The 27,996-nt window shown below is 40.3% G+C and overlaps 3 protein-coding genes across 6 annotated transcripts; 1 reads left to right on the top strand and 2 right to left on the bottom strand.

Annotated features, from left to right (window-relative positions):
* Positions 1-1,722: 1,722 nt before the first annotated feature.
* On the bottom strand, positions 1,723-5,310 carry LOC137883809 (retinoschisin-like). Its single transcript, XM_068725453.1, has 6 exons — positions 5,256-5,310; positions 4,856-4,881; positions 4,542-4,773; positions 2,992-3,133; positions 2,657-2,852; positions 1,723-1,875 (listed from the first exon to the last, which is right to left on the bottom strand). The coding sequence occupies exons 1-6, from the start codon at positions 5,308-5,310 to the stop codon at positions 1,723-1,725; spliced, it is 804 nt and encodes a 267-aa protein (XP_068581554.1).
* Positions 5,311-7,258: 1,948 nt separating this feature from the next.
* On the top strand, positions 7,259-22,051 carry LOC137883819 (AP-1 complex subunit sigma-2). 4 transcript variants are annotated; one of them, XM_068725466.1, is made up of 7 exons: positions 7,259-7,336; positions 8,047-8,225; positions 10,349-10,457; positions 10,556-10,693; positions 12,028-12,058; positions 16,122-16,183; positions 17,982-20,367. In XM_068725466.1, exons 2-6 carry the CDS (start codon positions 8,047-8,049, stop codon positions 16,172-16,174), a joined length of 510 nt encoding a protein of 169 aa, XP_068581567.1. In that variant the 5' UTR covers positions 7,259-7,336; the 3' UTR covers positions 16,175-16,183; positions 17,982-20,367. The 4 variants fall into 4 exon arrangements, with proteins under 4 accessions (XP_068581567.1, XP_068581568.1, XP_068581570.1 ...); XM_068725467.1 differs by lacking the exons at positions 12,028-12,058; positions 16,122-16,183; positions 17,982-20,367 and adding an exon at positions 21,803-22,051; XM_068725469.1 differs by lacking the exons at positions 12,028-12,058; positions 16,122-16,183.
* Positions 22,052-23,690: 1,639 nt separating this feature from the next.
* LOC137883755 (synapse-associated protein 1-like) lies at positions 23,691-27,792 on the bottom strand. Its single transcript, XM_068725376.1, has 9 exons — positions 27,431-27,792; positions 26,605-26,723; positions 26,454-26,520; positions 25,591-25,664; positions 25,376-25,515; positions 25,147-25,289; positions 24,945-25,003; positions 24,767-24,863; positions 23,691-24,673 (listed from the first exon to the last, which is right to left on the bottom strand). The coding sequence occupies exons 1-9, from the start codon at positions 27,585-27,587 to the stop codon at positions 24,546-24,548; spliced, it is 984 nt and encodes a 327-aa protein (XP_068581477.1). The 5' UTR covers positions 27,588-27,792; the 3' UTR covers positions 23,691-24,545.
* Between the last annotated feature and the right edge of the window lie 204 nt (positions 27,793-27,996).

The raw sequence follows: 27,996 nt of genomic DNA, 5'->3' as shown, positions 1-27,996 counted from the left end.
TGGAGTATTTCTGTTATATGATTGCACATTCTGAGCCACTTGGGATTTAAACTTATGAGAAATCTTAACATAGAAAAACCCACAGGGGGGGGGGCAGAAGCTCTGTGCCGTCACAGCGTCTTCTGTCCGGGGGTGAACGTGCCATGAAAAGTAGCTCGGCGGAGATTAATCCTCATCTTTTTAATGTTGCACTTTGAAGAGACCGTACGGCTCAGCAATATCGCCCCCGAAACTCTGTAAACTCCTCCTCCCACCCCGACGCGACCGTACCGTGTTGTGTCTCGTGCGTCTGTGAGGACCGCACTCCGTACTCGACGCGACAGCGTTTCTCTCTTTGGATTATCGTCTTTGCTGAAGGAGCACCGTGTATTATATTAATACTGATGTGTGACTACTTGTGTGGTAATATTTATAACAGAGGATGTTTATCAGCTGTTTAAATGAAAAATCAAGTATTACGTTTGTGCTTTTATTACAGACACAAATTAGTAGCATAGTTCAGTGTTTATCTGCTTTTATTTTTTCTTTTCTCAACAGAGCATTTTCATGAGAGCATAAACCCACAAATGAATGCTTAACAAGTTTAGAATATTCATGTTTACATATGTAACAGTAAATCTCAAATAAAACATTTGATTTGAATCTTTACCTGCGGAATATTGATTTATTATATTGTCCGACTCTGAAGGTGTTTAAAAAAATACAAATATATTTCATACAGACTTTAAACACCGTGACCAGTGGTAGAAGAAGTATTTCACTGCATTCACGATCTTAATACACTGTGAAAATACTCCACTACTAGTAAAATACCTGCAGAAACCTTACAGAAGTAAAAGTATGTATTGATCCGTAAAATGTTTTCCTGTTACGTCTGATGATCTGGATTAATATTCCTGCTGCATTAATGTCTATGTTGCCTTTATATCCTGTTGGCTGGTTTAATCTACAGCAATGCATTATGGGACAATGTCTGTCTCTTTTTGCTCATGTTGTCTCCTTGCAGCTGTTTTGGTCCTCTCTTTGCAGTAATGTAGAATGTCTCTGAATGTCTCTGAGTGTCTTTGTTGTTGTTTTCTGTCACTTTGTAATTCTTTTGGTCTTTTTCTAGTCGTTATGTCTCTTTGTATTTGTTTTATCTCTTTGTGATCATTTTGTGTCACTCGTGGAGTAAAAAAGTACAATATCTACCTCTGAGATGTAGTCCAGTAAAAAGTACAATATGTACCTCTGAGATGTAGTACAGTAAAAAGTACAATATCTACCTCTGAGATGTAGTACAGTAAAAAGTACAATATGTACCTCTGAGATGTAGTCCAGTAAAAAGTACAATATGTACCTCTGAGATGTAGTACAGTAAAAAGTACAATATCTACCTCTGAGATGTAGTACAGTAAAAAGTACAATATCTACCTCTGAGATGTAGTACAGTAAAAAGTACATTATGTACCTCTGAGATGTAGTACAGTAAAAAGTACAATATCTACCTCTGAGATGTAGTACAGTAAAAAGTACAATATCTACCTCTGAGATGTAGTACAGTAAAAAGTACAGTAACAAGGAACAACTAAGTAAAGTACCTCACACGTGTATAAAACTGCAGTACTTGCGTAGAGGTACTTAGTTACTCTCCACCACTGGTCCTAGAACAAATGGATCTATTTGTTGGCGGGCTGCGGGTTATCGGGTGAACAGGTGGACAGTGAACGGGCCGTGTTGCCTTCAGGGACACTTGTTCATGCACATGAGCAGCTCCAGCCGGGTGGCGATGCGGGTGTGCCAGCCCAGCGGCAGCAGGCGGATGAACCGGGCTACGATAGGGGGGCGCAGCAGGTTCTGTACCGTGGAGGAGCGGTCCGAGTTCCCATAGAAGACCTGAGAACAGTCACCGAATCACTTCATCGTCGTCACGTCTCTTCACCTTCATCATCGTCACGTCTCTTTACCTTCAGCGGAACGCAGGAAACTCATTTCTGCACTTTTGGAGAGCAGGAATGAGTTTCCGACATATTTCATATTTCTAATATACTCATATATTTGTGAATTCATAATATTCTTTTTAAGTGATTAGATCTCAAGCTGTTATTTTCTGTCTTTCTATTGTTTTGGATGCTTACTTTACTGATTTAAAGGAACAGTTCACCCCGAAATCCAAACTGCATATTTGTCCTCTCACCTGTTAGTTTGATTCATCTACTTAAAGTAGGTTCATGGAGGAACTACTTTCTTTAAACCGTAGTTCCTACATGAAACTGCTCACAACAAGGTCTGTGGATCACCTTCAGTAACCGGGTCAGGACTTATTTAAAGAAACACCGTCGTTGAGTTTTTTAAATGTATTGTTTTCGGCGCTTTGAGTTCCACAAGCCGAGCGTCATCTACATCTCCATGCTGCTGGAAAGAAGACGGATCTCCAACACTCTGCAATAGAACTACAGGTCAGAGGAAGAATACGTAGTTTTGATTTTATGGGGGGGGGACTGTCCCTTTAAATGGGGAGAATATAAGTTGTTATTGCAGCTTCATTAACCAGATAACCATTGTTTGATGTCGTTTGTGACAGATTTCATATGGTTCCAATAATGTGGCTTTTCAGCCTGATGTTCTCTTTTATTATAGTTCTGCTATAATAACCGAGTGTGTTGCGTTCTCTCACCCTGTTGTTTCCTGTCTGGTCTTTGTAGTAGATCCAGTTGAGCGTCTCCACCGTACGGTACTGGACGCTGTATTTGGTGATCCACTCGTCGGCGTCGCAGCGGCCCTGAGAGAGGATGCCGGACACCACGGAGACCTCCTTCAGGTCGATCTGGATCCACTGATGCAGGTCGTTGTACTTGGAGAGCCACGCGCACCTGACGACAAACAACAACAACAACAACAACAACGACGACGTGTGCTTTTTGTTGTTCACAGTTGACGATGAGAGAAAAGAAGAAGAAGAAGAAGAAGAAGAAGAAGAAGAAGAAGAAGAAGTGGGCTGCGGAGACGTACCCGAAGCCTTGGTTGTTGAGGCGAGCCTTGGAGGGGATCCAGGAGGAGTACCAGCCCACGTACTGGTCCTGACTGGAGCAGCTGATCTGGTCTGATTCCACAGATCCAGATTCAAAGCCCAGAGCTCTGTGGTAAGGACATTCTGTGGAGGACATTGAAACGATAGATAAGTGTCCCATCAATTGAAAAATCTTGCAAAGAACTCTTGCGAGACTCGACCACCTGTCCTCCAATATGACACAAGCGGGTTTTAACAAAAACATGCATGTGTTTGTTGAAGTAGCGATCGTACGACTGGATAAATGAGACTCGGATTGAACTGCACCAGTCGTGTGAGAGTTTGCAAACAGATGTTTTTTTTGTTGTGAATCACTACAGTATCAGTAGAAGATGACGTTTAAATATCTAAGATGCATCACAGCGAAGGTCCGAGCGTCGTGATTTCATTCCCTAACAAAGTATTCTTAGCGCCCTGATCTAATTAACCCTGAGATCTGATAGCGGGAGGATTGCGTGATAAGGAGGAAGAAGATGTTCGGGACATCATCTGATCTGCGCCGCTTTGGCCGCTGTATCCTGCTATTAAGTGAAGGGCACCACCTATTTAGGGCTTCCTAATCTGGTCATCACATTCCTGCTTCAGCTGATGAGATTATCTCAGGCCTCTTCCTCACAGCTGTTCATTTCTTAAATCTACGTAACGGAACTTGAAGTTGCTGGAACTGATTCTGAACCATGTCTCAGTTTAGTCCTGATCCTCTATAAGACCTCCATCAGTACAGAGACCATCAGAGAGAAGATGGTCTGTTTCTATAGAGTTGTTCTTAACGCTCGTCATCGGAGCCACCAGGTCGGATTCTGGTGAAACCAGATGAACTCATGCAGGTTCACCAGAAACTCCTTCAGCTCAGACTCCAGCAGAGACCTGGTCCACCGTGGACAGACCCAGATCCTCCAGCAGAGACCTGGTCCACCGTGGACAGACCCAGATCCTCTAGTCGAGACCGGTCCACCGTGGACAGACCCAGATCCTCCAGCAGAGACCTGGTCCACCGTGGATAGACCCAGATCCTCCAGCAGAGACCGGTCCACCGTGGACAGACCCAGATCCTCCAGCAGAGACCTGGTCCACCGTGGATAGACCCAGATCCTCCAGCAGAGACCGGTCCACCGTGGACAGACCCAGATCCTCCAGCAGAGACCTGGTCCACCGTGGATAGACCCAGATCCTCCAGCAGAGACTGGTCCACCAAGGACTGACCCAGATCCTCCAGCAGAGGCCGGTCCACCAAGGACAGACCCAGATCTTTCAGCAGAGACTGGTCCACCAAGGACTGACCCAGATCCTCCAGCAGAGACCGGTCCACCAAGGACAGACCCAGATCTGGAGCTCCGGAGGGAGGAGGAGAGCTCAGCTCCCGGCAGCAGCGTCTCCTCCTCCTCCATCTTCACATGTGTGAACGTTATCGTTGTCCTTCACACGATGGCCCGGTTGATAGCAGACTGCAGGTAAACCCAGGTCATGTGACCCGTCAGGGTGGAGTCCTCACCTGGCATGCAGCTCAGCAGGTTACTCTGAGGCGGCGGCGGCGGCGGCGGCAGCGGCGGCAGCGGCGGCGGCGGTGGCGGCGGCGGCAGTAAGGTTGGTGGGACGGGTGGGCCGCCGGTCGGTGAACCGGCGGACTCACAGTCACAGGTGCAGGTTTTAATATCTGATGTCCACGTCTCGATCTCCTGCTGGTCCTCCTCCTGCAGCTCCTCCTCCTGGACCGCCTCCTCCTCCTGGAGGACACACACACACACACACACGAGTTAATCCAGGGTTCATATCACATCATTTGGTGGTTTATTATTAAGCTCTTACCTCTTGAGAGTGAACGGTCATCAGGGCTGCCAGTGGACGCATGAAATGGAGAAGCAGATGAAGCTGAAAGCTCATTTTTACAGGAGAAACTATGAGCAAATAAACTAAAATCAACGCTCATTAACACAAATTAATTCATGAATTGTTTGCAGGCTTTTTAATGTGACAAATATATCAAGTTATTCTGCAAACTTTCTGTATGTGTGAGCTGAAGAAACCTGAATTGAGCTTTAAAAAACAAAACAATATTGAAGAAAAAGAAATACATTTTGATAAACTCAAACAGTAATCCGCTCTTTGTTCCACTTTGGTACTTTCATAAATAACATGGTTACATTAAAGACACTGTAAACTCTAGACAGTGAGTATAATAACACCATGCAGGTGCACTGTGACTTACCCTGAGACAGAAGCAGGAGGAAGAGCACAGCAGCACACCGAGCAGTGACCTCCATCTTCCTCTTCAGCGGTGCTGGAATGTGATGAGTGTGTGATAGCCAAAACGAGACAGTGGATGGGATTACTGTAATCCACAGGCCTGCGACGGCCTTATCTAACGCTCTCCATTGGCCCTTAGTCGCCTCCCTAAAGGCTCCTCTATTGTGCCGCACCTGTGGTGAACAGTGGAAGAGCGCTGTGATCATTCTTTGATATGTTAAAGGTACAGTGTGCATCATTTAGGGGGATCTGAATTGTTGAGTTTGTTGTGTCTAGAGAGAGACGTTCCTGACGGCAACCTCCGGTTTTTAAAAGTGAAGGCAAAGCTTTGTGTGTTAAAGCTGCATTCTCTCTAATGTCCACCAGGGGGCGACTCCTCTGGTTGTATAGAAGTCTAGTCTAAAATGACTCTACTTCTCTCTTGATTTATTCCCTCAGTAAACATTGTAAACATGAGTTTATGGTCTCAATCTCTAGTTTACAGTCTTCTTCAATACAGCATGATGTTCATTTAGTACATTATGCTCCATTTAGAGTCAAACACACCATAAAGCAGGGGATGATTTAGGGGCGGGGCTACACAGTGATTGACAGGTCTCTACCACGGCGTCCTTGTTTTCGTCTCTACAACTCTGTTCACATTGTGTTTACACTTCGTCAAAGTTAATTGTGACATTTTGGTCGCCTAAAAAAAAAACGTGTTATTTTTACTTAGCTCCTCCCTCTAAGGTCACTTCTGTCTTTCCACTCTGACCCGACTGTGTTGGACAGAAAACAGTGGTGGCTGAATCAATACTGTGTCGTCAGCAGAGACGTTTCTCCACTAGCTGTGATGTAAACTATTGATCTGTGAGCGAGTCTGTCAGCAATGACAACCCTGAAGTCCTGATGTCACCTTTAGGACCAGTGCGCTTTTAGGGCTTCAGTGTTGTATGCATGGCTGCATAGTATAGTTTTAGTTTTGGAATTTATTTTTAATATATTTCTTTGTATATATGAGTTCCAGTTATTTCAGAATGCTGTCTTAACTAAAACAATGAAACTGGGTCATGGCTCTGTATTTAAGTTATTTTAGTTGTTGATAAAGTTTTAAATGACCTTGCTTCTCCCAACATCAGATATTTTCTTGCATTTTATGTTCCAGTCTTTCTTAATGTTTTTATGTATCTGATAAACATACCTTCTGTTTTGGTGCCCTTAAAGCACTGGAGCTCGCTGCCTCTGGTTATTAGAATAACAAGCTCTCTCAGTATTTTTGAAAGATCTTTTTTTCACAATTACTTTTATTTTAATTTTTAACACCATGAAATTCATCTTTTTATTTTAATTTCAACATTTGCAGAATACATAACCCAACACTCAAGTGTAATTTGGCTCTGATTTTGGAGTAATGTTAGAACCATAGTTTGAAAGCTGTAATCAGCATTTTTGTTTGTCTATTAAAATGGTTTTATTGTATATTTATTTGTATATATATATATATATATATATATATATATATATATATATATATATATATATATATATATATATATATATATATATATATAGTGTATTTATTTCTGTTTATATTGTTTATTTGTTTTCTATATCAAGCACTTTGGGCTATAGGTTTGTATGAAAGATTATACATAGATAAATAATGAATGAATGAATAATACAAAATAAAATAAAAATATGTATTAAATATATATATATATGTATGAATAAATTAATAAAATAAATAAATGAATAAATAAATAAAGTGGAATTATATATTATTTGTATTTATTCTATAAACATCTAAAGTCCTGCACTTATCTAAACGTTCTGATACCCCCTGATGATGACGTCTTAATGTCGTTTGATCGATGTAAAGAACCAGCCAATCACATCCGCGAAATCGAGCGATAGGCGGGGACTATCAGAGACCGACTGACTTAATGAACAACGTCGCGAGCTCCTCATCGACCAATCAGAAGCTCGGTGCCCAGTGGCCGTGTGTGTGTCCGGGTAACGGTGGGAGGCAGTTTATTCCTCCAGAAGCCAGTGTTTTGACACAAGGTAAGTACTTTTCACTGTGTATTATTACACCGTTTATGTCTAAAAATGTACGTTTTTTCCGGTCGATTATGTCGTATTTAAACCAGGCTAAACAAGCTAATGCTAACCGCTGAATAACGGTGTTAACGGCACTTCCGTTCGCTTGTGTTGATAAACGGTGAAGAAGAATCACGTGTGTCTGCTGTAACTGTGGAGAAATGTGTGTTTTAATTGGATATAAAAAATGTCACGTTATTTATTTTATGTTTAATTAAAATCATGTTTGTTAAATGTTGTTTATCTGTAACACATGGCAGCAGATACAAATATGTTAATTTCATTATTTCATATTAATTGATGAGCTGCATGGGTCTGATTGACCTGATTAAAGGTCGTTTATCCTGCAGTAATCATTTCCATCATTTTGGCTCAAGTTGTCAGAATCAGTCCTGCTCCTGACATCTAGTCGAAGTTTATTTAATTTAACATCGTTCAATATCACAAATCAAGAATTATAATCCGCACAACATAAGGCTCCCTCTGTTCTCTATCAACGCTGACAAATGAAAGTTTAGACTTAAAACCAGCAGTGAAACCTTCAGAGAAAGCTAGTAAATAAGATTATTTCTTTCTACAACACATAAATAAAGATGAAGATGATTTCATGTTCATCTCACGCTCCTCCTCGTCCCTCTGTTGTTGTGTTTCCTCCTCTCATCCCTTCATTCCAGATGCAGTTCATGCTCCTGTTCAGTCGGCAGGGGAAGCTCAGGCTCCAGAAGTGGTACGTGCCTCTGTCAGATAAGGAGAAGAAGAAGATCACCAGGGAGTTGGTGCAGACGGTGCTGGCTCGAAAGCCCAAAATGTGCAGCTTCCTGGAGTGGAGAGACCTCAAGGTGGTCTATAAGAGGTGGGTAGGAACTCAAAAGGAGAATCGGGAGAGACGGATTTTATTAGAGTGACGGAGACACCGTGACGGAGACAAGAGAGAGGACTCACTTTGACTCATTTTGTCCTGTTTATTCTATGGAAAAGCATGTTTTCTTTAAACAATCGACAAAACGACATTGTTTATCACAGCCAGAAGCTGTAAAAACTGTGACGATCGTCAGAGTTTCATCTTTTTGACGGTCTTTGAACACATCATGTCACATCAACGCTTCCGACAGGAACGGCGACCAAAACAAAGGTTCAAATTATGATATTTCATCGAAAACATTTTATGTGTCATTTAAAATCTCTCCTCTAATAAAGTGTTCACTTTAACCAGATTGTGTTAAAAACATTAAATTGTGAACTCCTCAGTGAAACTATGAAGTCATGATTGATTCATCTGAGACCAACAGTCATGTGACCAGAAATGAGAGAAACTTTGACTGAACTTCAGGAAGTGAACAGAGAGGAGAGGAAAGGAGAGGAGAGGAGAGGAAGGACGGGAGAGGAGAGGAGAGGAAGGAGGGGAGAGGAGAGGAGAGGAGAGGAGAGGAAGGAGGGGAGAGGAGAGGCTGGAGACATGTGATGAGTTTAATATTCATAACCTGTAGAGCCTCCTTTGTATTCCCAACACTGGTAACACTTGTGTCAACTTATACAAATGTTGAATATATAGATTCCATTGCCAAAAAAACTAAACTCAAATGTTTAATTGAGAGTTTGTTTACAGACATTCACACATATTGAGTCAGTTTGATGAGATTTACCTAAAAATTTAAATTGGTCCGTGATATTCATTCGTTAATATTCATTTTGACGGCCTAAATTGTGTTTCTCTATACGTATTTTTCCATCATATCAAATGATCGTCCTTTTGAGAACACATTTGTGTTTAACTTTGTCATCGGGTTGACTAATGCTACATTGATATGCAAAATATATTCCGGAATTTTTGCCTTTTTTATCCATATCCAGAAACCTGTTGATGTCCCAAGTCCTTCATGATGTTTCTCCTTCTTCTATACGTGTCCAAAGACTGATCCTAGAACCTGAACCACATCAACATATCGCACACGTTTTACTCTTTTTCATAATTAACAAGCGACGCCAGCGAGCTCCCGTCCTGTCGAGTTTCACGCTCGTCCCCAGTACTTTATGCTGGTCTCACCAGGATCAGCCGGGTCCATTGTGGCCTCCTTTACCCGCTGGTTGTGAGGGATCAACTGACCGGCTCCTTTATGAGCCAATCATCACATGCTTAAAGAGTGCCTGAGGGATTATCGGGGGGGGATAAAGAAATGAGGCTTAACTCGTAACGGCCTTCTGCGTCCGTCCGGCTTCTGGCTTTTAAATGAATACAGAGTTCACCGTGAAGAGCTGTGTCAGCACTACTGCAGCGAGCCAGGAGACGGTTTAGAGCACTAACTGATGAGAACGCATGAAGTCAGCTTCTTGTATTTACTTTGTCAGGTTGATTAGGTTCAGAATTTGAAGATTCTTTGTAGCGATGCAACAACCTGCAGGTTCAGGTTTTTCTTCCTCAGAACTATAAATGACGAGGATTTGCAACTTTTCTTTCACGAAAAATGTAAATTCAATTGCAAGGACCAAAAGGCCACCAAACTGCCCCAGAGAGGAGAGGGAGGAGAGCCCAGACGGAGGCTAAGCTAACCCAGCTAGGACACTGAGGCTACTCCACTACCCAGCATGCATCCTGGCCGTCTGATGGATGAAAAGCAGCGGGAGGCCGGTGACCGTTGAGCCCACGTCTTCACAGAGACCTGGATCCATCGTGGTCAAGTCTTATTTCATACGTCTTATTTTCCTGCCACCAGGATGCATGCTGGGTAGTGAAGTTGCCTCAGTGGCCTAGCTTAGCTTAGCTTAGCATCCGTCTCTGGCTCTCGTCCTTGCGTTCGGTCGACCGAGGCCGGTGATCGTCTCGGGGACCGCTGCACCTTTTTTTTTTTTTCGACGTTGAGTGTATTCAGTCGTAGGCCACAAGTGCTCCAGTGATAAACGCCCACAAAATGGATCGGTGCCTCTCTTAACTGTTTCTCAAATGCTGCTGCGAAGTCAACATCTGTCTCCGTGTTGCAGATACGCCAGCCTCTACTTCTGCTGCGCCATCGAGGACCAGGACAACGAGCTCATCACGCTGGAGATCATCCACCGATACGTGGAGCTGCTAGACAAATACTTTGGCAGTGTGCGTTCTCTAACGTCGGGTATCCGTACGTTTCCCCCCCGACCTGTTGAACCTGAACTTAAAAAAAAAAAATATTCATGGTTCAGTGTTTCTTTCAGGTTTGTGAGCTGGACATTATTTTCAACTTTGAGAAGGCGTACTTCATCCTGGATGAGTTCCTGCTGGGTGGAGAAGCTCAGGAGACGTCCAAGAAGACGGTGTTGAAGGCCATCGAGCAGGCCGACCTGCTGCAGGAGGTAAGACGACTGCTGGGAGCAGAGTGGGGACAGAGCAGATCTCACACCGAGGACTCGGTCCCTCCATCTTTCTGCTGGTGTTTTAATAATCGTCCCTCTACGCTCCACTGTTTCCGTCAACAGTTGGGAGGTTTTTCAGACCAAAGTAATGAATAGAAGGTTAAATTAAGTTACACAAGCACCGCTTCCTCAATTAAAGTTACAATCCTTAAGATTTCAATCCTGGTCACAGCGAGTTCGGTTTAATACTTTTTAATCCGTTGCACTTTGTCACATTTCTTTTTTTAATCCAAATACACGTAACATTAGATGAATGAGAACACTCAGTGTTGCTGCCTCTTAATGTTCCATTACCTGCTGCCATATTTAATATAATATAAAAACAATAACATCGGCAACCGTATTTATGCCTCAACGATGTTGTTGTGATGGAACAGCTACAACGTTAGCTACAACGTTAGCTACAACGTTAGCACAGCGAAGCCCCGATTAATCCAGACTTCGTTCAGAAAGCACGCATTTTAAAAACTGGTTTGCTTGTCGTCTCGTGGACGGTCCTGACAAAACATGAATTTAGACTTTTTACAAATCGGCATCATTTTAATCTGTTTATTGCAATAAACTCATAAAGCTGTTGTAAAACCAGATTAATTAAGCTGACCTGTGACTTGCTGGATGCAGTAAATAAAAAACTCGTCCTCACGAATAATCGAATAAACTTCAAATATTTTGCGGTCAAATCTGCACCAGTAAGAAACGCAGCATTATACATTTCCTGTGACAACTTCACAATAAAAGCCTCCCCGTGTTTTGTCAGTTGAAGGCTTTTAATGTGAACTAGCGTCAGCAGGAAACTGTGACAGTGATTGTTAATATCGATGACGTAAAACAGGAACACTGGAAAACATCTTTCCCATGTGAAGGTAGTTTAAAGCCAAGGTGTGAATGGCGGACCCCGCCACTAACAATTCAAGTTATTATACAGATGTAATTACTGGATGTGATTACATTGAACGGCTATTGCAGAAAAAAATGACAAACATAAAGGGTTTTAAAAAATTTGCTTTGAGTTTGTAAAAAGAATCTCAAGTTTTGCAACTTTAAGTTTATTCAAATCGAAGTGTTTGTATCACATACAAGTAAAAGCAGAGCAGCTAAAATTATTCAAGAACTTGAAATGTACTTTCAATCTGCTTTATTTCTTGTGATTTTTTTATTGTCATTGGCTTCACCGGGCTTCATTGTCTCTCGTTTAGTTTGCTTAATCTTTGATTCCAGCTGACAGGTTTCTCTCTCTTTGCCTCTTTGTATTCTTTCACGATTGTGATTTGCAGAACATAGACTTTCAGATGCGCCTGTTTGCAGGTACAGTTTGTAAAAAAAAACTAATAACCCTTTTGGTGTAGCGTTAGCTTGTTAGCCGTAGATGTACTTTTGATTCACCAACACAAACGGAAACAACAACGTCAGCAACGGCAATATCTGGAGTGTCGGTGATATGCGGCAGATATGGAAGCTGCTGGTGTGTGTTTTTTCTGGGTTCAACCCTCATGTGTTTAACTCTTAACTTCTAATCAATAACTCTTCCTCTGCAAATCGTTCTCACTCCCAGCTCGTCAAACACGGCGGTAAATTACGACAGGAAGGAGGTCAGGTGACCTAATATAAAGAACAACAAAGTCCAACACAGGACTTTCACCCAGGAGACTGAGTGGCGCTAGCAGAGCAGACGGCTAGCAGCTAGCATCCTGAGACACCCACCTGTCATTCAAAGAGGCCACGCCCTCGATTATGCCTAACTTTAAACCATATAATTGGTGTTATATAACATTTCATCGTCTGTAAACATGTTTATTTCTCTTGTAAAGTTGTTCATTTTAACATGGGAGTCGATGGGGATTGACTCGGTTTTTTTTGGAGCCTCAAGTGGCCGTTTGAGGAACTGCAGTTTTGGGCATTTTCCATTCGGTCCTGACCGAGTCTCCATATGTGACGAGTTGAGAGTGAGAACGTGTTGTCACTAAACGTTAATATTAGAAGTACGAAGTAACATTCAGTAGTTGAGAGACTTTTACGTCTTTTACATCTTCCTCGTAGACTCCCGAAAAAACTAACCGCAAAGTACTTCAGACTTGTTCTCCCTTTCAGCGTGTCTTCAAAATATTTCAAGCGATTATATCCTGGTTGCTCCACACATTCCTCACAGTCCTCTCAGACGTTACTCGATTGGTTGGAGGGAGGAGATCTCGAGGTCGCGGCCCAGAAACAAAGCCTCGTTGTCTGCATTCCTGAGACCACACACACACACACACACACACACACACACACACACACACACACACACACACACTCTCTTCTGGCCCCCGATTAGCATTTCATTATTACAGTAACAAAACACACCAGAGTGTCACTGCAATTAGGATTCAAATATTCATTCAACATGTCATTATTCAGACATCTTGAATATGTTACACCAGAGCTATTTAAGTGATTATTTTAATAATCTTTTCTAGACAATAACAAAACAACACACTGATCCAGGTCAGCAGGCTGTTTTGTTGGATTTGTTTGCTTAACGTTTATTGAAGTCAGTGAGCCAAAATGTTGCTGTTAATGAGTTCTGGGAAGCAAAATCAGGTCACTGCTGACGAACCATTAACATCTAGTGGAAAACGATGGAGACAGACCAACGCTGGACAAAAACAAAAAGTGTTCTTTGTGATGAAGATACGCACTAAAGCAGAATATTTTTGCAGCTTGAAATATGAGTATTTGCTGCAGAATGTGCCGAAAATATTTTGATATTGCATATATTCTGATGAGCTAATATTGGCCAATAATATAGACCTAGCTTGTTGGTCACCATACGATCTTATTTCTGGAAAGAATAGGTCCGGTAGTCAACGGGGACAATTTATGTTTTGACCCCGTTTGAATTGTGTCATGAATTGAGCTACACATGTGATGTTTGTTGATTTAAAGGATCATTTTGCAACTCGAGACATTTGCATTTTGTCATAAAACTGTGAAGATACTTAATGAGAAGTACAACCAACTTTGAAATGAGCGACAGACTCAGGAAGCCTGAGGGAACATAAACCATCAGCTGTTCATTGATTTACAGTCACCATTCATAAAAGTACACTCTGTACTGGGACCATACAGGGTAACAGGAAGGTCTTCATTCAGGCTTTTTAGGCAGAGATTACAATGTAGGCTTAATAAGTCTCAGAGCAGTGTTTAACAGGCAGACAACCAACTACAGGTGTCCTTTAGACCCAGAGTAGCGTCTGAAAGGCAGACGACCAACTACAGGGGTCCTTGGACCCAGAATGGCATCTGACAGGCAGACGATCGACTACAAGGGTCCTTCTGACCCAGAGCAGTGTCTGACAGGCAGACGACCAACTACCCCGGTCCTTTTGACCCAGAGCAGCCTCTGAAAGGTAGACGACTAACTTCCGGGATCCTTCAGACCCAGAGTAGGGTTTAACAATGACAACCAACTATGGGGGTCCTTTGGACCCAGAGTAGCGTCTAACAGGCAGAGGACTAACTACTAGGGTTCTTTGGACCCAGAGCAGTATCAGTCTTTTATTGTACACTATAGTGTACGTTTTGAATATGTCCGTTCTGCACAATGCGATCGGTTGATGCCTTTGTTCACGGTGCAAAAGCTCAGAAAAATCAACCTCGTTCTGGAAAAACATTACTTCGCATTTATACAGCGTAATATTCCTGTTCTGTGTGAAAGTACGTATGACTAAAACAACTGGTCGAAAAAATAAATATATTGGAATGTAAAGTAATTGGAGGAAAAAAAGCTCCCCTGTGTGTGAAGGTCTTCTGTGTTTCAACAGACATGAACTCAAACTTGAATGTTAGAAAGAACCCGTCTGATCACACTCTGGTTCTCTAACAGGCGGTATAACGCAGCACTTTGCAATTTAGAGGAAACTGTTGGGTTTACCTCCTAAATTCTTTTTTTATTCGTGGATAAAAGATTTATTTGGAATTTCAAATCCTTCATTTTCATCGATGCAACTTGTAACATTTTTTAAAAGTTCCTCTTTTTAGACAAATTTCAACTTTACACTGTAAACTATTGAATAAGTGATAAGTTATGCCTCCTGTGTGAAGACGAACCTGTAAAGTTTTACTAACAACACTGAATGAAAAATGCTCTGATTAATTATTCTGTGTTTTCTTTATTATGAAATGGTAAAAAAAAAAGGAATAACAACAACCTGTGTTACAAAAGTATTTAACATATACTAATAATAAAAATAACTATTTCACACTATCTTCTAATATTAAGATATTAAAACATAAGGACAAGTTTTATTCTGTTCTCAACAAAGCCCATTAAAAGACCAAAACTAGTTACTATCAGTTTAAGTGAACGCTACATTTAGGATGTTCTCTCCTCTTCACCTCGCTGTCAGACAGACCTTTCTGTTATCTCTGATCTCTACTGAGACACCAGACTCCATTCACTAAAACACTGATTCTACCTCTACAGCACAGGAGCTGCTGCTCTGCTGCTGCCTCCATCTGGTCGTGTGTTTGTGTTGTTCAGGGACTTTAGTGAATCTGAATTAACTCTTTAAAAACACCACATTCGGCTCTACACTCGGTTCATTTTTATCATTTTATTGTTGGCTTTTCGTCTTTTCTTGGGACTTGTTGAGAAAAGTAAATCAACAAAAACCTCACCTGCCAGAATTAACATAAAACCACCATTATCATGATCATTGTGGTGCCTCCTCATTGTTGTCATTTTATAATCAGGAGAGAGAAATCAGATCAAATCCAGAAACGTCTCCTGCTACTTGAGAACACAGGAGGAGGAAAAGCTCTTCAGTAATCAAACTCCTCGTCAGTGTAAATTTGGTAATCAGGCTAATTATTTGATCTTTTTTAATAACACCAGGGTGCAGTCATGTCGAGATGCAGAATTTCTTCATGCGTTGACACGGTCTTCAACAAGCAGTGTTTTTAAGATGTCAAACCGTTCTAAACATAATACACATTTAAAATAATGGCACCTTTTTTGAACGAGCTCCTCTGGCTTCAGCAAAAACACGGTGCTGTAATAAGTACGTGGAAAACACACCGCAGGGGGTTTGGTCCAAGTTATTTTAATAAGCCTTTCATGAAACATTTCTCAGGAGCTGGTCATTACTTTTTGGTGCCAGCTAGCAGAGCTTTTTTTTTTTTTTTTTTTTTTTGGAGGCATAATGAACCCTCAGAAGAATTTACGGCTCAGCTCAACTTTTTTTTTTTTTTGCATGAGAGGCATAAATAAATAAATAAATCGAGCTTTTACTGTGGCGGAGCACCGTTAATGTGTGTGTGTGTGTGTGTGGAGGTTGTTCTGTTTATATTTGTGTCCTTAAAAAATCAAAACAAAATCTTTGCCTCACAGGTGTGATGGTCCCAAATATGGTCTCTGAGTCCTCTGGTCTTTTCCAGAATTAGGATGCTGAGGTGAATACTAATATGTGTGTGGATTTAGGCCACCCTATATATATATATATATATATATATATATATATATATATATATATATATATATATATATATATATATATATATATATATATATATATATATATATATATATATATATATATATATATATATATATATATATATAGCTCGGTAGAGACCAGGTTCCTGGTCTAGTTAGTCTCCCCACAGCCAGTTTGTATTGAAAGTCTGTTTCAGTCTTTTTGTCTTTGTCTTTTCCATGTTTATGTGACATCTCATTGTCTTCTACCTCATGTCTTTATATGACAACATATAAAGACAACAAGTGTTTCAATATCTCTTAGTTTTAAATTGTTCACTTCCTCTTCACTCGTAATGAAATGTATTTTGCTTTTGAGGGGAATTTTATCGTTTTTTTTAGTTTCCTCTTACTTAAAGGGCCGGTGTGCAGAGATATAATTAACACTGCAACAGCTAAACAATTAAATCAATTAAAATCATATTCAGTTGGATGCATGTTACACTGTTCCTTTAAGTAAGACAGACTTGTGGATACACATTTTCCCAAAGACCTTCAGAAAGAATGCAAAATTCAGATACGCTCACTGTGAGTTTGTTTGTTTGACTTTAGATAAGTAGGAAAAGTAAAGTAAACCATTAAGTAGTGGAATACTTTGACATTTTGGGAAAGGCTAGCTGTTTCCAGTCTTTATGCTAAGCTAAGTGACCCTAAATTTATTGTTCAGACATCAGATTGGTATCTATCTTCTCATCTATGCTAAGCTAACCTAACCAACCATATTTATCATACAGTTATGAGAGTGGTATCTATCTTCTCATCGATGCTAAGCTAACCTAACCAACCATATTTATCATACAGTTATGAGAGTGGTATCGTATCTGTCTTCCCATCTATGCTAAGCTAACCAACCATATTTATCGTACAGTTATGAGAGTGGTATCTATCTTCCCATCTATGCTAAGCTAACCAACCATATTTATCGTACAGTTATGAGAGTGGTATCTATTTTCTCATTTATGCTAAGCTAAGCTAACCAACCATATTTATTGTACAGTTATGAGAGTGGTATCTATTTTCTCATTTATGCTAAGCTAAGCTAACCAACCATATTTATCGTACAGTTATGAGAGTGGTATCTATCTTCCCATCTATGCTAAGCTAACCAACCATATTTATCGTACAGTTATGAGAGTGGTATCTATTTTCTCATTTATGCTAAGCTAAGCTAACCAACCATATTTATTGTACAGTTATGAAAGTGGTATCTATTTTCTCATCTATGTTAAGCTAAGCTAACCAGCCATATTTATCGTAGTTATGAGAGTGGTATTTATTTTCTCATCTATGCTAAGCTAACAGCTATATTTATCGTAGTTATGAGTGTGGTATCTATTTTCTCATCTAACTCTCAGCAAGAAAGTTTTATTCTTAGAGAAAGAAAAAAAACTAATTCTTTAATAGATAAATGGATCAGTGGTGAAAGTATTTTTTCTTAAATGGTGACTTTGGTATTTTTCTACCTGGACCCTATTTCCCATGTTTCTGTGTCTAAGTGACTTTATTTATTTTTTAATTGGTCCAGTATTGAGGCAGAAAGACGCTAAACGGGCTGCAGTGTGGCCTCAACGTCTCCGTTATAGTCGCTCAGACGCAGAAACATGGTTTAAAGATTCCCCTGTAAGTGACACCTCCAGCCTGCTGCACTGTCTCCTGCATGTGGCTGCTGTGACTCCATGTCTTTGCTGATCTGTGTGCGTTTCTCTCCCCATGCAGCCCCGTCATGAGTACTTTAATGTGCCTGTGTACTGATTGGCTGCCATCGCTGCTGCTGCTGCTGCTGCTGCTATCGTCCCCGCATGCTGAGCTCCTCAGGCACCGCTCCCTCTGAGCACTGTGATTGGTTCATCAAGGGGTGTAACAATGTTCTCAGCGCACTATTTAAATGTATACGTGACTGTCATGAAACGATATTGTCACAGCAGGAAATAAGAAAAAAAAGTACGGTAATTGAGTACGGTAAACTGAAGTTAGTCTTCAGTGTGTTTATTGATAATATGTAGTAAAATATTTTGTGGTGACATATTGTTACATGCCTGTCATTTATCATTGGTTGAAATGGGGGCTGCACATTGGACCGACGGACAATTATTCTGAAACCTCAATCGACGGAAAAGAAAAGTCCCATTTATTATGCAGAATTACGCCATCAAACGTCCTGATTTTTATGCCTTATGAGTTATTAATTCTCATTTACACCATATCTCAGAACAAAGTATCCTCGCACAACGGTTTGTATCGTATCCTACGAAAAGTTTCCCACACTTTTTGTTGTGCGTTTTCCTCCTCAGTCCAAATATGGTCACTTCACTTTATCGGTTGCGAAAAAACCAACATGGCGACGGCCGTAATCCAAGATGGTGACGGCCAAATCACTGAACTCGAGGCTTCAAAACATCCTCAAACCAATGAGTGACGTCACGATGACTACGTCCGCTTCTTATAGACAGTCTGTGGGTTTAGGTTAAGAATATCAGGGTGAGCCAATCAGAGGCAGTAGGACGAGTCATGTCGTCGCCATTTGTAGAACAAAAAATTATCACAATTGTGAAAGTCTGATGACGTAATTCTGCATAATAATTAGCCGTGTGATGCACGGAGACACTGTTGGACAAATTGGAAATTGTTCGGACTATTGTGGTTTCAGAATTACGGGCCGTTGTTGTTGTTAAAGGTTTTGACTTAAGGTCCACTTACTAGATTTAGTTTGGGGCTTTCAGCCACTTGGCCTTCATCGGCGAAGGGAAGTGCAGCTGAAAGAGTGTTGAGAATTTTAAGTTTTAAGGTTTTAAGGTGAAGAATAAACCTTCAACCTCAACAAAACTATTACTGCTTTTTCTACTTTAGGTAGCAGCTGATGTACCATTTACTTAAAGGAACAAATTTCAAACCTGAATTTTTTTTAATTTTAGTCGAGGTAATGGTGTGTTTGAGGCCACATTTCTACATTACATCGGTGGTTTTTAACTCTATATTTTCACCAGATGAAGGATTTTAGTCACCTGACGTCTGGATCTTAAGTTATCAGAGAAGCAAGCTGAGCTAGCGTTAGCATCAGATGCCTGGATCTTAAGTTATCAGAGAAACAAGCTGAGCTAACGTTAGCATCAGATGCCTGGATCTTAAGTTATCAGAGAAACAAGCTGAGCTAACGTTAGCATCAGATGTCCGGATCTTAAGTTATCAGAGAAACAAGCTGAGCTGATGCTAATGTTAGCATCAGACGTCTGGATCCTTATCAGAGAAACAAGCTGAGCTAACGTTAGCATCAGATGTCCGGATCTTAAGTTATCAGTGAAACAAGCTTTCAAGTTTTCATTAAATCAGTGTTATATTTCATATTTCCGTTGGTTCCCTCATTGTTTCTGTATTATTTCATTGTTTTGTTTGAATTATTTGAATCGTAGGTTTTGTCTTTGATGTGATTTGTAGGAGTTGTTTTTTTAATCAGGTCAAACCCGATTGTTCAGAGCAGACAACCAAATAGCGTTTGTATTATTTAATTATTTTTAAATTAAATTATTTATAGACCCTGATTATTTCCCATTTATATAAAAATAGTAATAAGCCCACTCTGAAGGTAAGTGGTATAAGTGAGATCAATGCTAATGCTAACTCTATGCACTGATTAACTAAGGGCTCTTCTGGTTTATATGCTAATAAACATTTAAACACTTGAAATCAATCAGCCTTCAATGTTCTCTATCTTTAATTAATGAACACTGACGAAGCTCTTCAAATGTTCTGTGTGATCTGTCGATGTCAGCAGTCATGGTCCCCTGAGGATATCTTATCAATTCTTAATAAATGGTTTGTGATTCTTTGTGAACTAAGCAGCCTGGTGTCTGTCTTTAATACAGCTGTTTATACTGTGTTTTTTGTCTTCTTCCCCACATGTGACACATTTAAAGTTTAGTTATGAAGTTTTTACTGTTTTCTTCTGTCGTAAACAAACCCGATGTTTATCTTACATAACGGGCGACGAGGGATTCCTCATTCCAGATAAAATCTGCCCCGAGAATGAGCCGAATATAATCTGTGAATAAATCATAGTTTACGCTTTTTAAAATCTGGGCCGAACATTTTTGCGTGGGTTGTTTTCTTTCTGCTCTTCTCTTAAAACAATATTTCTGTTTTTTTTTTTGCTGCTCTGATGCAACTCCTCTCTGTACTTTGTGCTGAACCTTGTGTCAGGACGCCAAAGTAAGTGCTTCTCTTTCTTCCTCCTCCTTTCACAGCAGACATTGAGTCTTCATAACATTAATGATGGCCGCATTCCATTTAGCTGACCCGGTTCCACGGTTCTGGTCTTGTGCATGCTCTCTTACCTGGATGGAACCATCATTTGTGTTCATATTAACAGCTCTGCTTTGATAAAGATGCATTTATGACCTGAAATGCATCTTTTCTCTCGATTTGATTTGTTGTGTGTGCTCATAAGAATTTAAGAAATATTGATTAATGCAACTTAAACAAGTAATTGTAGCATCAAAAGTCATTTATCATGAATTTTGAGGGTGAACTGAGTTTTTACTTTAAATGCATTTTTGCCTAAAAATGTCTTATTCAGCATTTGGTTGTACGTAGCTCCACCCTCTCGTGTCACATCTGGTTGCAAAAAAACAAGATGGCGACGGCCAAATCGCAGACACTCGAGGCTTCAAAACATCAGTTCACAAACCAACAAGTAACGTGTCAAGGACCACATCCACTTCTTAAATGCAGTCTACGGTTTTATATTCATGTATCGATTTATGCAACTTTAACTACTAATAACTATTAAAATCACAAATAATAACAATTCACGTGACGTTACACCAGTTAAAACACTGTGTGTGTGTGTGTGTGTGTGTGTGTGTGTGCGCGCACAGTTGAGTAATGATGATGTCTCTTCTTGAAGTCAAAGTGTTGTTTGAATGTGTTTTAGTTTAGAAGTCTGAAATAAAGTCTGTTTAACACCAGCTGAAGAGATTCTAAAGTTTAGTCCCGACTACTACTACTCCTCGTCCTGTCTTCTCGTCCTGTCTCCTTGTCCTGACTCCTCGTCCTGTCTCCTTGTCCTGACTCCTCGTCCCGTCTCCTCGTCCCGACTCTTCGTGATGACTCCTCGTCCCGTCTCCTCGTCCCGTCTCCTCGTCCCGAGACCTTGTCCTGTCTCCTTGTCCTGACTACTCGTTCCAAAACCTCTTCCCGAATTCCTCATCCCGAGTCCTCGCCCTGTCTCCTCGTCCCGACTCCTCGTCCCGTCTCCTCATCCCGACTCCTCGTCCCCTCTCCTTGTTCCGACTCCTTGTTCTGACTCCTCGTTCTGACTCCTTGTCCTGTCTCCTCGTCCCAAAACCTGTGTGTGACTCAGAGATTATGTTCTGTATTAACCCTAAACAGTAGAATCTCATAGTGTTTTAGTTGGGGGGAACCAGAGATGCTGACTTCCTGTTTGACTCCAGAACCGCGTCGTTCCTGCAGCTCCGTGTTCTCGTGTAACTCTGCTGTAATAGTCGATGTGTGAGCCGAGGTTCCTCTCTCTCCCTCCACAGGACGCAGAGTGTCCTCGCAGCGTCCTCGAGGAAATCGGACTCACATAAAAAAAAACGTCCACGTCTTCACGTCCTTCAACTGCCAGCTGCTGTTTGAAGCTCGACCTCCCAACCACACACAGCTCTGAGACCAACAGTGTAGCTCAGTTTGCTTTTACTTCCTACTGAGGAATATAAATGTCCTGTTTGAAGACGTTCAACTTTTACAAAGGTACAAAGACCAAATAATGATTTCAGATCATCTTCTGAGCTGTGTCGTATAGAATATATGTATATATATATATATATATATATATATATATATATATATATATATTTATTATAAAGGGAAGTTTTACATTAATGTAACCAAAGAAGCAACACTGTGTTCTCTCCGTTTACAGGTTATTATCGCTCCTATTGGTTTTAATGTTGAATGTCTTCATCTCTGACGGATGTTAGTTTATTTGAAATGAAAGAATCTGATCCATAACTCATTTGTGTGTTGTTGTTTTTGAACAAACCTGAGTTAAAGTCGAGGCTCTTCCGTATTCTTCTTCTACTCCACTCCTTGAAGCCGTTTCACTGTCTTCTCCACATTAATAGATATGTAATATAAACAGCCGCGTGTGACATATTGTACAGCATGTAAACTACTTATTAACTACTGTGACCATGCATATCATAGCAATAGAGTCATAAACCACAGCAGAGTATTAACATGTTTTCTTTTTTATGAGCCACTTGGTTGTGGAAAAAGAAAAAAAAATAACTGAAACTGTGTTTATTTTTTTTAAATTATTGTGGTTTGAATTTTACAACTTCTCTACACGGGTGAAATCTTCCTATTGTCACTTTATTACAATCCTGCTACAATGTGTTGTTTACTGTTGAAAAAGGAAGATCGTGTTTTTATGTCGAGTTCAGCAATAAAGATTTACTCCAGAATCGTCTGTTATTTCATCCATGTGTTAAAGCTGCATTCTCTCTAGTGTCCATCAGGGGGCGACTCCTCTGGTTGTATAGAAGTCTAGTCTAAAATGACTCTACTTCTCTCTTGATTTATTCCCTCAGTAAACATTGTAAACATGAGTTTATGGTCTCAATCTCTAGTTTACAGTCTTCTTCAATACAGCATGATGTTCATTTAGTACATTATGCTCCATTTAGAGTCAAACAGTCCATAAAGCAGGGGATGCTTTAGGGGCGGGGCTACTCGGTGATTGACAGGTTTGGGATGCCAAAAATGAAGATTGTGATAACCAAAAAACCTAAATGGCAGCTGCCAAAAATCCAAATAATGACGGCCAAAAAACCAAGATGGCTACGGCCAAAGTCCCGAACTCGAGGCTTCAAAACATCCACAAACCAATGGGTGACATCACGATGACGAGGTCCACTTCTTATGAACAGTATCAGCACTTAAGTAGCGAACTGCCCAGTTTTAGTCATGAAAAGAGTAAAAGTGTCTCAGACTGTTGCTACACATCGACTAAAGATGTGTAAAAGTAAGATCAAGGTTTCTTTATTCGTCAGCGAATCAGAGTTAAAGGAAATCAAAACAAATACATGAATCTGTTCCGACGACCATTACTCTCATCTGACTCCGCCCACATGCACAAACGTATCCGATTGGACGTCTGTCAGCCAATCGCAGAGTTCCAGGTCATCTGAAGTGGACAGCAGGTGGAACCACACCTGCTTCTTCATCCAGCGTGGTAAGACATGTTTTAATCTATGAATAATGTTCGACTGAGACTCAACCTCAAAGCTCTACGAGCTCATTTAAATGTTTGGTTAAGATGTGAAAATGGGACATTTTTCAGAGACTAAAGTAACACACTGAATCTGGTTTTACGTCTGAAACATACAGAACACAAAGTCAACACACGTTAGATAAATGAGTTTTAATAAAAAAGTAACATTACATGAACACATAAGAGACTGATGTGGAGTCAATGCATCTGTTCACCAATAAACACGTTCAGTCATAAATGTTCACCGTCTTACATTTTTGTACATTTTACTGTTTTATAAAAGTTGTATTAAAATAGGCGAATCACATATTATGGGAAACCATCACAGCATCATTTCCTTTTATATAAAGTCATAAGATAAAATATATACTTTACTGTTCACATGAAATACGACCTGACGTGATTCATATTTTAATCGTTTTTATGACATAATCTATTCTTCCTCCAAGTTCAATCAATTTACAAATGAACCGTTTTAAAGAAAAGAACTGTTTTTTTGTTGCTTCAACCAAACTTGGTCTGACGTGAGCAGTAGATCGTAGTGGTTGATGTTAGCAAACTACAGACCTGTCAATCAGCGTGTAGCCCCGCCCCTAAAGCATCCCCTGCTTTATGGTCTGTTTGACTCTAAATGGAGCATAATGTACTAAATGAACATCATGCTGTATTGAAGAAGACTGTAAACTAGAGATTGAGACCATAAACTCATGTTTACAATGTTTACTGAGGGAATAAATCAAGAGAGAAGTAGAGTCATTTTAGACTAGACTTCTATACGACCAGAGGAGTCGCCCCCTGGTGGACACTAGAGAGAATGCAGCTTTAACACATGAAGCTTTGACTTCACTTTAATTAAAGAACCGGAGGTTACATATCTACACAGAAACATTAAAGATGTTCAGGGTTTTTTCCTCCGTCGTCTTTCTTCTTCGAGGATCGATATCGTGATGGATCGTTCTGCTGAGGAGCAGTTAAATCCGTCTCACAGTTCAGACTTGAGTCCGTCTCTAGCTGTCCTCCATCAGCATCTCCTCGATCTCTTTGTCCCAGCGGTCGTCTCGGTTCTCGTTATCAGCCAACACGTCGTAGTCCTGCAGCTCCTCCTGCAGCTCTCTCTCCCAGTCCGGAGTCTCCTCTGGGAGAAAAACAAACCTGTGGAGTCACTCATTGAACCTCTGATTAAAAAAAACAACACTCTACTAACCCCAGATGAACTAAACAAACGCACTCAGCTGTTCCATTTCTTTGCGCAGGTCGTCCTCGTTTATTTTTGAGTCAAAAGCGTCGCTCACAAGTTCGGACCCAGACGGGATCTCCTCTTCGTCCTTTTATAAACGGGACAGACAAACATTTTAGTCCAATTACTGCTTATATTTTATTCTTTGAAAAACAAAGAGGTGGCTTACCTCACTTGACTTTGGTTTGGCGCTGCAGACAACAGGAGGACTCTTCTCTTTAACTACATCTGCAAAAAGAACAAATAATATAGTGGTTATGGTACTAAAGTCACACAATAAGTCACCTACTGTAGTAGAACACTGACTGTGGAGGAGAGCCTCTCACTACCACTACTAGAAGTTGTGTTTCCCACTATCAGGTAGATGATACCTTGCCGTTGAACCGTCTCACTGGTCGTCTCCTCTCGTCTCCTCTCAGCAGCTTGTTGAGCAGCGAGGGCCGTGAGCCGAGCCGACTGTTTAATCAGAGACACTCGGTAGAAGTAGTTCCTCCAGAAGACTTCTTCTTTCACCCTAAAAACAAAAAGGACACAGAGGAGGACGGTCGGCCATCTCTGTGGTGGAATATAACCTCTCCGTCTCTGTGTTGAAACGCTCACTGTTTGGGGACCAGGTGGAAGCGCATCTTCCGGAGCAGCTCGTCCTCTTCCAGCATCAACGCGGCGGAGGGATACATTTGCTCGGCGTCGAAGTGAAACGGCACCCCCGCCGGAGGGTCGCGCAAGAAGTTTCTTTTGTCCTGTCGACGAACGGAGAGACGTTTGAGTCCTCTGAACTTTCTACCGATGCAGAGTGAGAAGAAACGAACACTCACCGCTGACAGAGCCAAGATCTGCTGCTGGATGACGTCTTCTTCAGCAGAACCGACCCACGGAGCCACAGCAGCTCCTACAGGAGCACAGCTACTGTCAATGTATGGATTATACACTTAAATATACAGACTATACACTTAAATAGACTATAGACTATAGACTTAAATATAAAGATTATACACTTAAATATATACACTTAAATATATAGACTATAGATTTAAATATAAAGATTATACACTTAAATAGATACACTTAAATATATGGATTATAGACTTAAATATATAGACTATAGACTTAAATATATGGATAGATTATACACTTAAATATATAGACTATACACTTAAATATAAAGATTATACACTTAAATATATAGATTATGTATTTAAATATATAGATTATGTATTTAAATATATAGATTATGGACTTAAATATATAGATTATAGATTTATATATATATATATATATATATAATGTTCGGGACAAACACATTTCCATTTGTGTATTAAAATATAAATTACAAATAAATGAAAAATACACATCAGCATAAAGATAGATGGAAATGTACTTGATGATCAACTTAAATATATACTTAAGTAAAATAAGGATAATGACATTATATATATATATATATATATATATTATATGTATTATATTATATGAACCTAACCTATAATAAAAGGAAAAAATTAAAGGAAGAATATAGTAAAAGAAATTATAAATACACACACGTAAATGCGTATAGAAAATAATATTAATTTAAAAAAATAATAAAATAAATGTGTGATCATTAAAGAGAAAAACGATTAATAAACAGTTCATTAATAAATATGAATAAATACTTAATACACACATTAAATAAACTCACCAGACGTTTTTGCTTTTTTCTCCTGAACAAACTTTTCTTGTTCTTTCTGGAATTCACCCAAAATGGTCTAAAGGGAAGAAAACAGTCTCATTAAACAAGGAAAAGAAGAGAGAAGGTGAAAACGCTTCCACTGCCACCAGTGTGACCTCACCTTATCGATGATGTCATTGATCCGCCCCTCCCCCACACTCTTCTTTAACGTCTGAGCCGTTTCCACGACGGACTCCGACAGTTTCTTTGAGGCGCTGCTGGCGAAATTATAAACGTATCCTGCAACGAACATCATTGAGGTTTACACAGGTCCAAAGAGACTAAACGCATGCAGCAAAGTCTGCTAGGACATGTGTAGACCTGGTCCAATGAGGTCTAGATGTGAAAAAAACACTGTGAAATCTCCCTGTTTCGGGATTTTTACAAATAGAATAAAGCTTTCACAAATTTTAAACTGTGTTTTAAAGAGCGTCTGACTTAATGGGGATCATCTAGTCCAGATTTCACCAGTTTAGGTGTAGTGGTTTTTGATCTGGACCTGGTCCAATAAGGTCTAGATGTGGGGGAAAAAAACAGCAAAATCTCCCTCTTTTTGGATTTTTACAAATAGAATAAAGCTTTCACAAATCTGAACTGTGTTAAAGTGTGTCCGTCTTCTCTGGGATAATCTAGTCCAGATTTGACCAGTCTAGGTATAGTGGTTTGTCCTGGACCTGGTCCAATGTGGTCTAGATAAACAAATCTCCTTTTTCTTTGCATTTTCATGAATCAAAGCTTTCACAAATCTGAAGTTGTGTTTAAAGAGTGTCTGTCTTCTCTGGGTTAATGTAGTCCAGACTAAGGTATAGTGGTTTTTGATCTGGACCTGGTCCAATGTGGTCTAGACTCTAAATGTTAAAAAAAACACATAACAATAAGAAGAGACAGACACGTGGCTCAGTAACGTAACAGTTGAGTTCCCACACTATGACCTTCATCAGACTTACCACTGAAGCTTGTCGCCTTGTGGAGAAGCTGCTGCTGAACATCTTCTTCACGTTTGTTTACGTCCTCCTCCTCCTCTTCATCAACATCAGCAGCAGTCTCGTCTTCTTGGACATTTTTGTTTTCCACTCCAAGCCAAGTCCCCCAGTTCTTAAACATACTTTAAACAGTTTCTACTTAACAAATAAACGTTAACAAATAAGTTTAAGATGCTCTAAGTTTGTATGTCCTATTTTCTGACAGTTTGAAACTAACAGGACTAATTCTGGTGACGTCTGCGCGTGTTCGTTCAACCACTTCCGCGTTAAGTGTTAAAGTTTGGCCCTCGCGTCTACCCGTACCCTGCTGGTCGTTATGGAAACGTACGCGCTCCTTTCTAAAGCGAGTAGCTAACGCTAAGCTAACGGAGGCTAAATAGTTATTTTCTGCCCTAAAACCTAACGTCGTGTGTCAAACTCCCGAAAGTACTTTTAAAGTCTCAACTCTGAGTTTAAAATATATGTTTGTATATTTTCGTCCGTCTGTCTGTCTGTCTGTCTGTCTGTCTCTCTCTCCCTCTCTCTATCTA

This window comes from Cebidichthys violaceus, unplaced genomic scaffold (assembly GCF_023349555.1).
Source record: "Cebidichthys violaceus isolate CVI_PGR_0920_01 unplaced genomic scaffold, fCebVio1.0.p SCAF_35, whole genome shotgun sequence".
NCBI classification, from domain to species: domain Eukaryota; kingdom Metazoa; phylum Chordata; class Actinopteri; order Perciformes; family Stichaeidae; genus Cebidichthys; species Cebidichthys violaceus.
The sequence above is the reverse complement of the archived record's forward strand: the minus strand, read 5'-3'. Positions and strand labels throughout refer to the sequence as shown.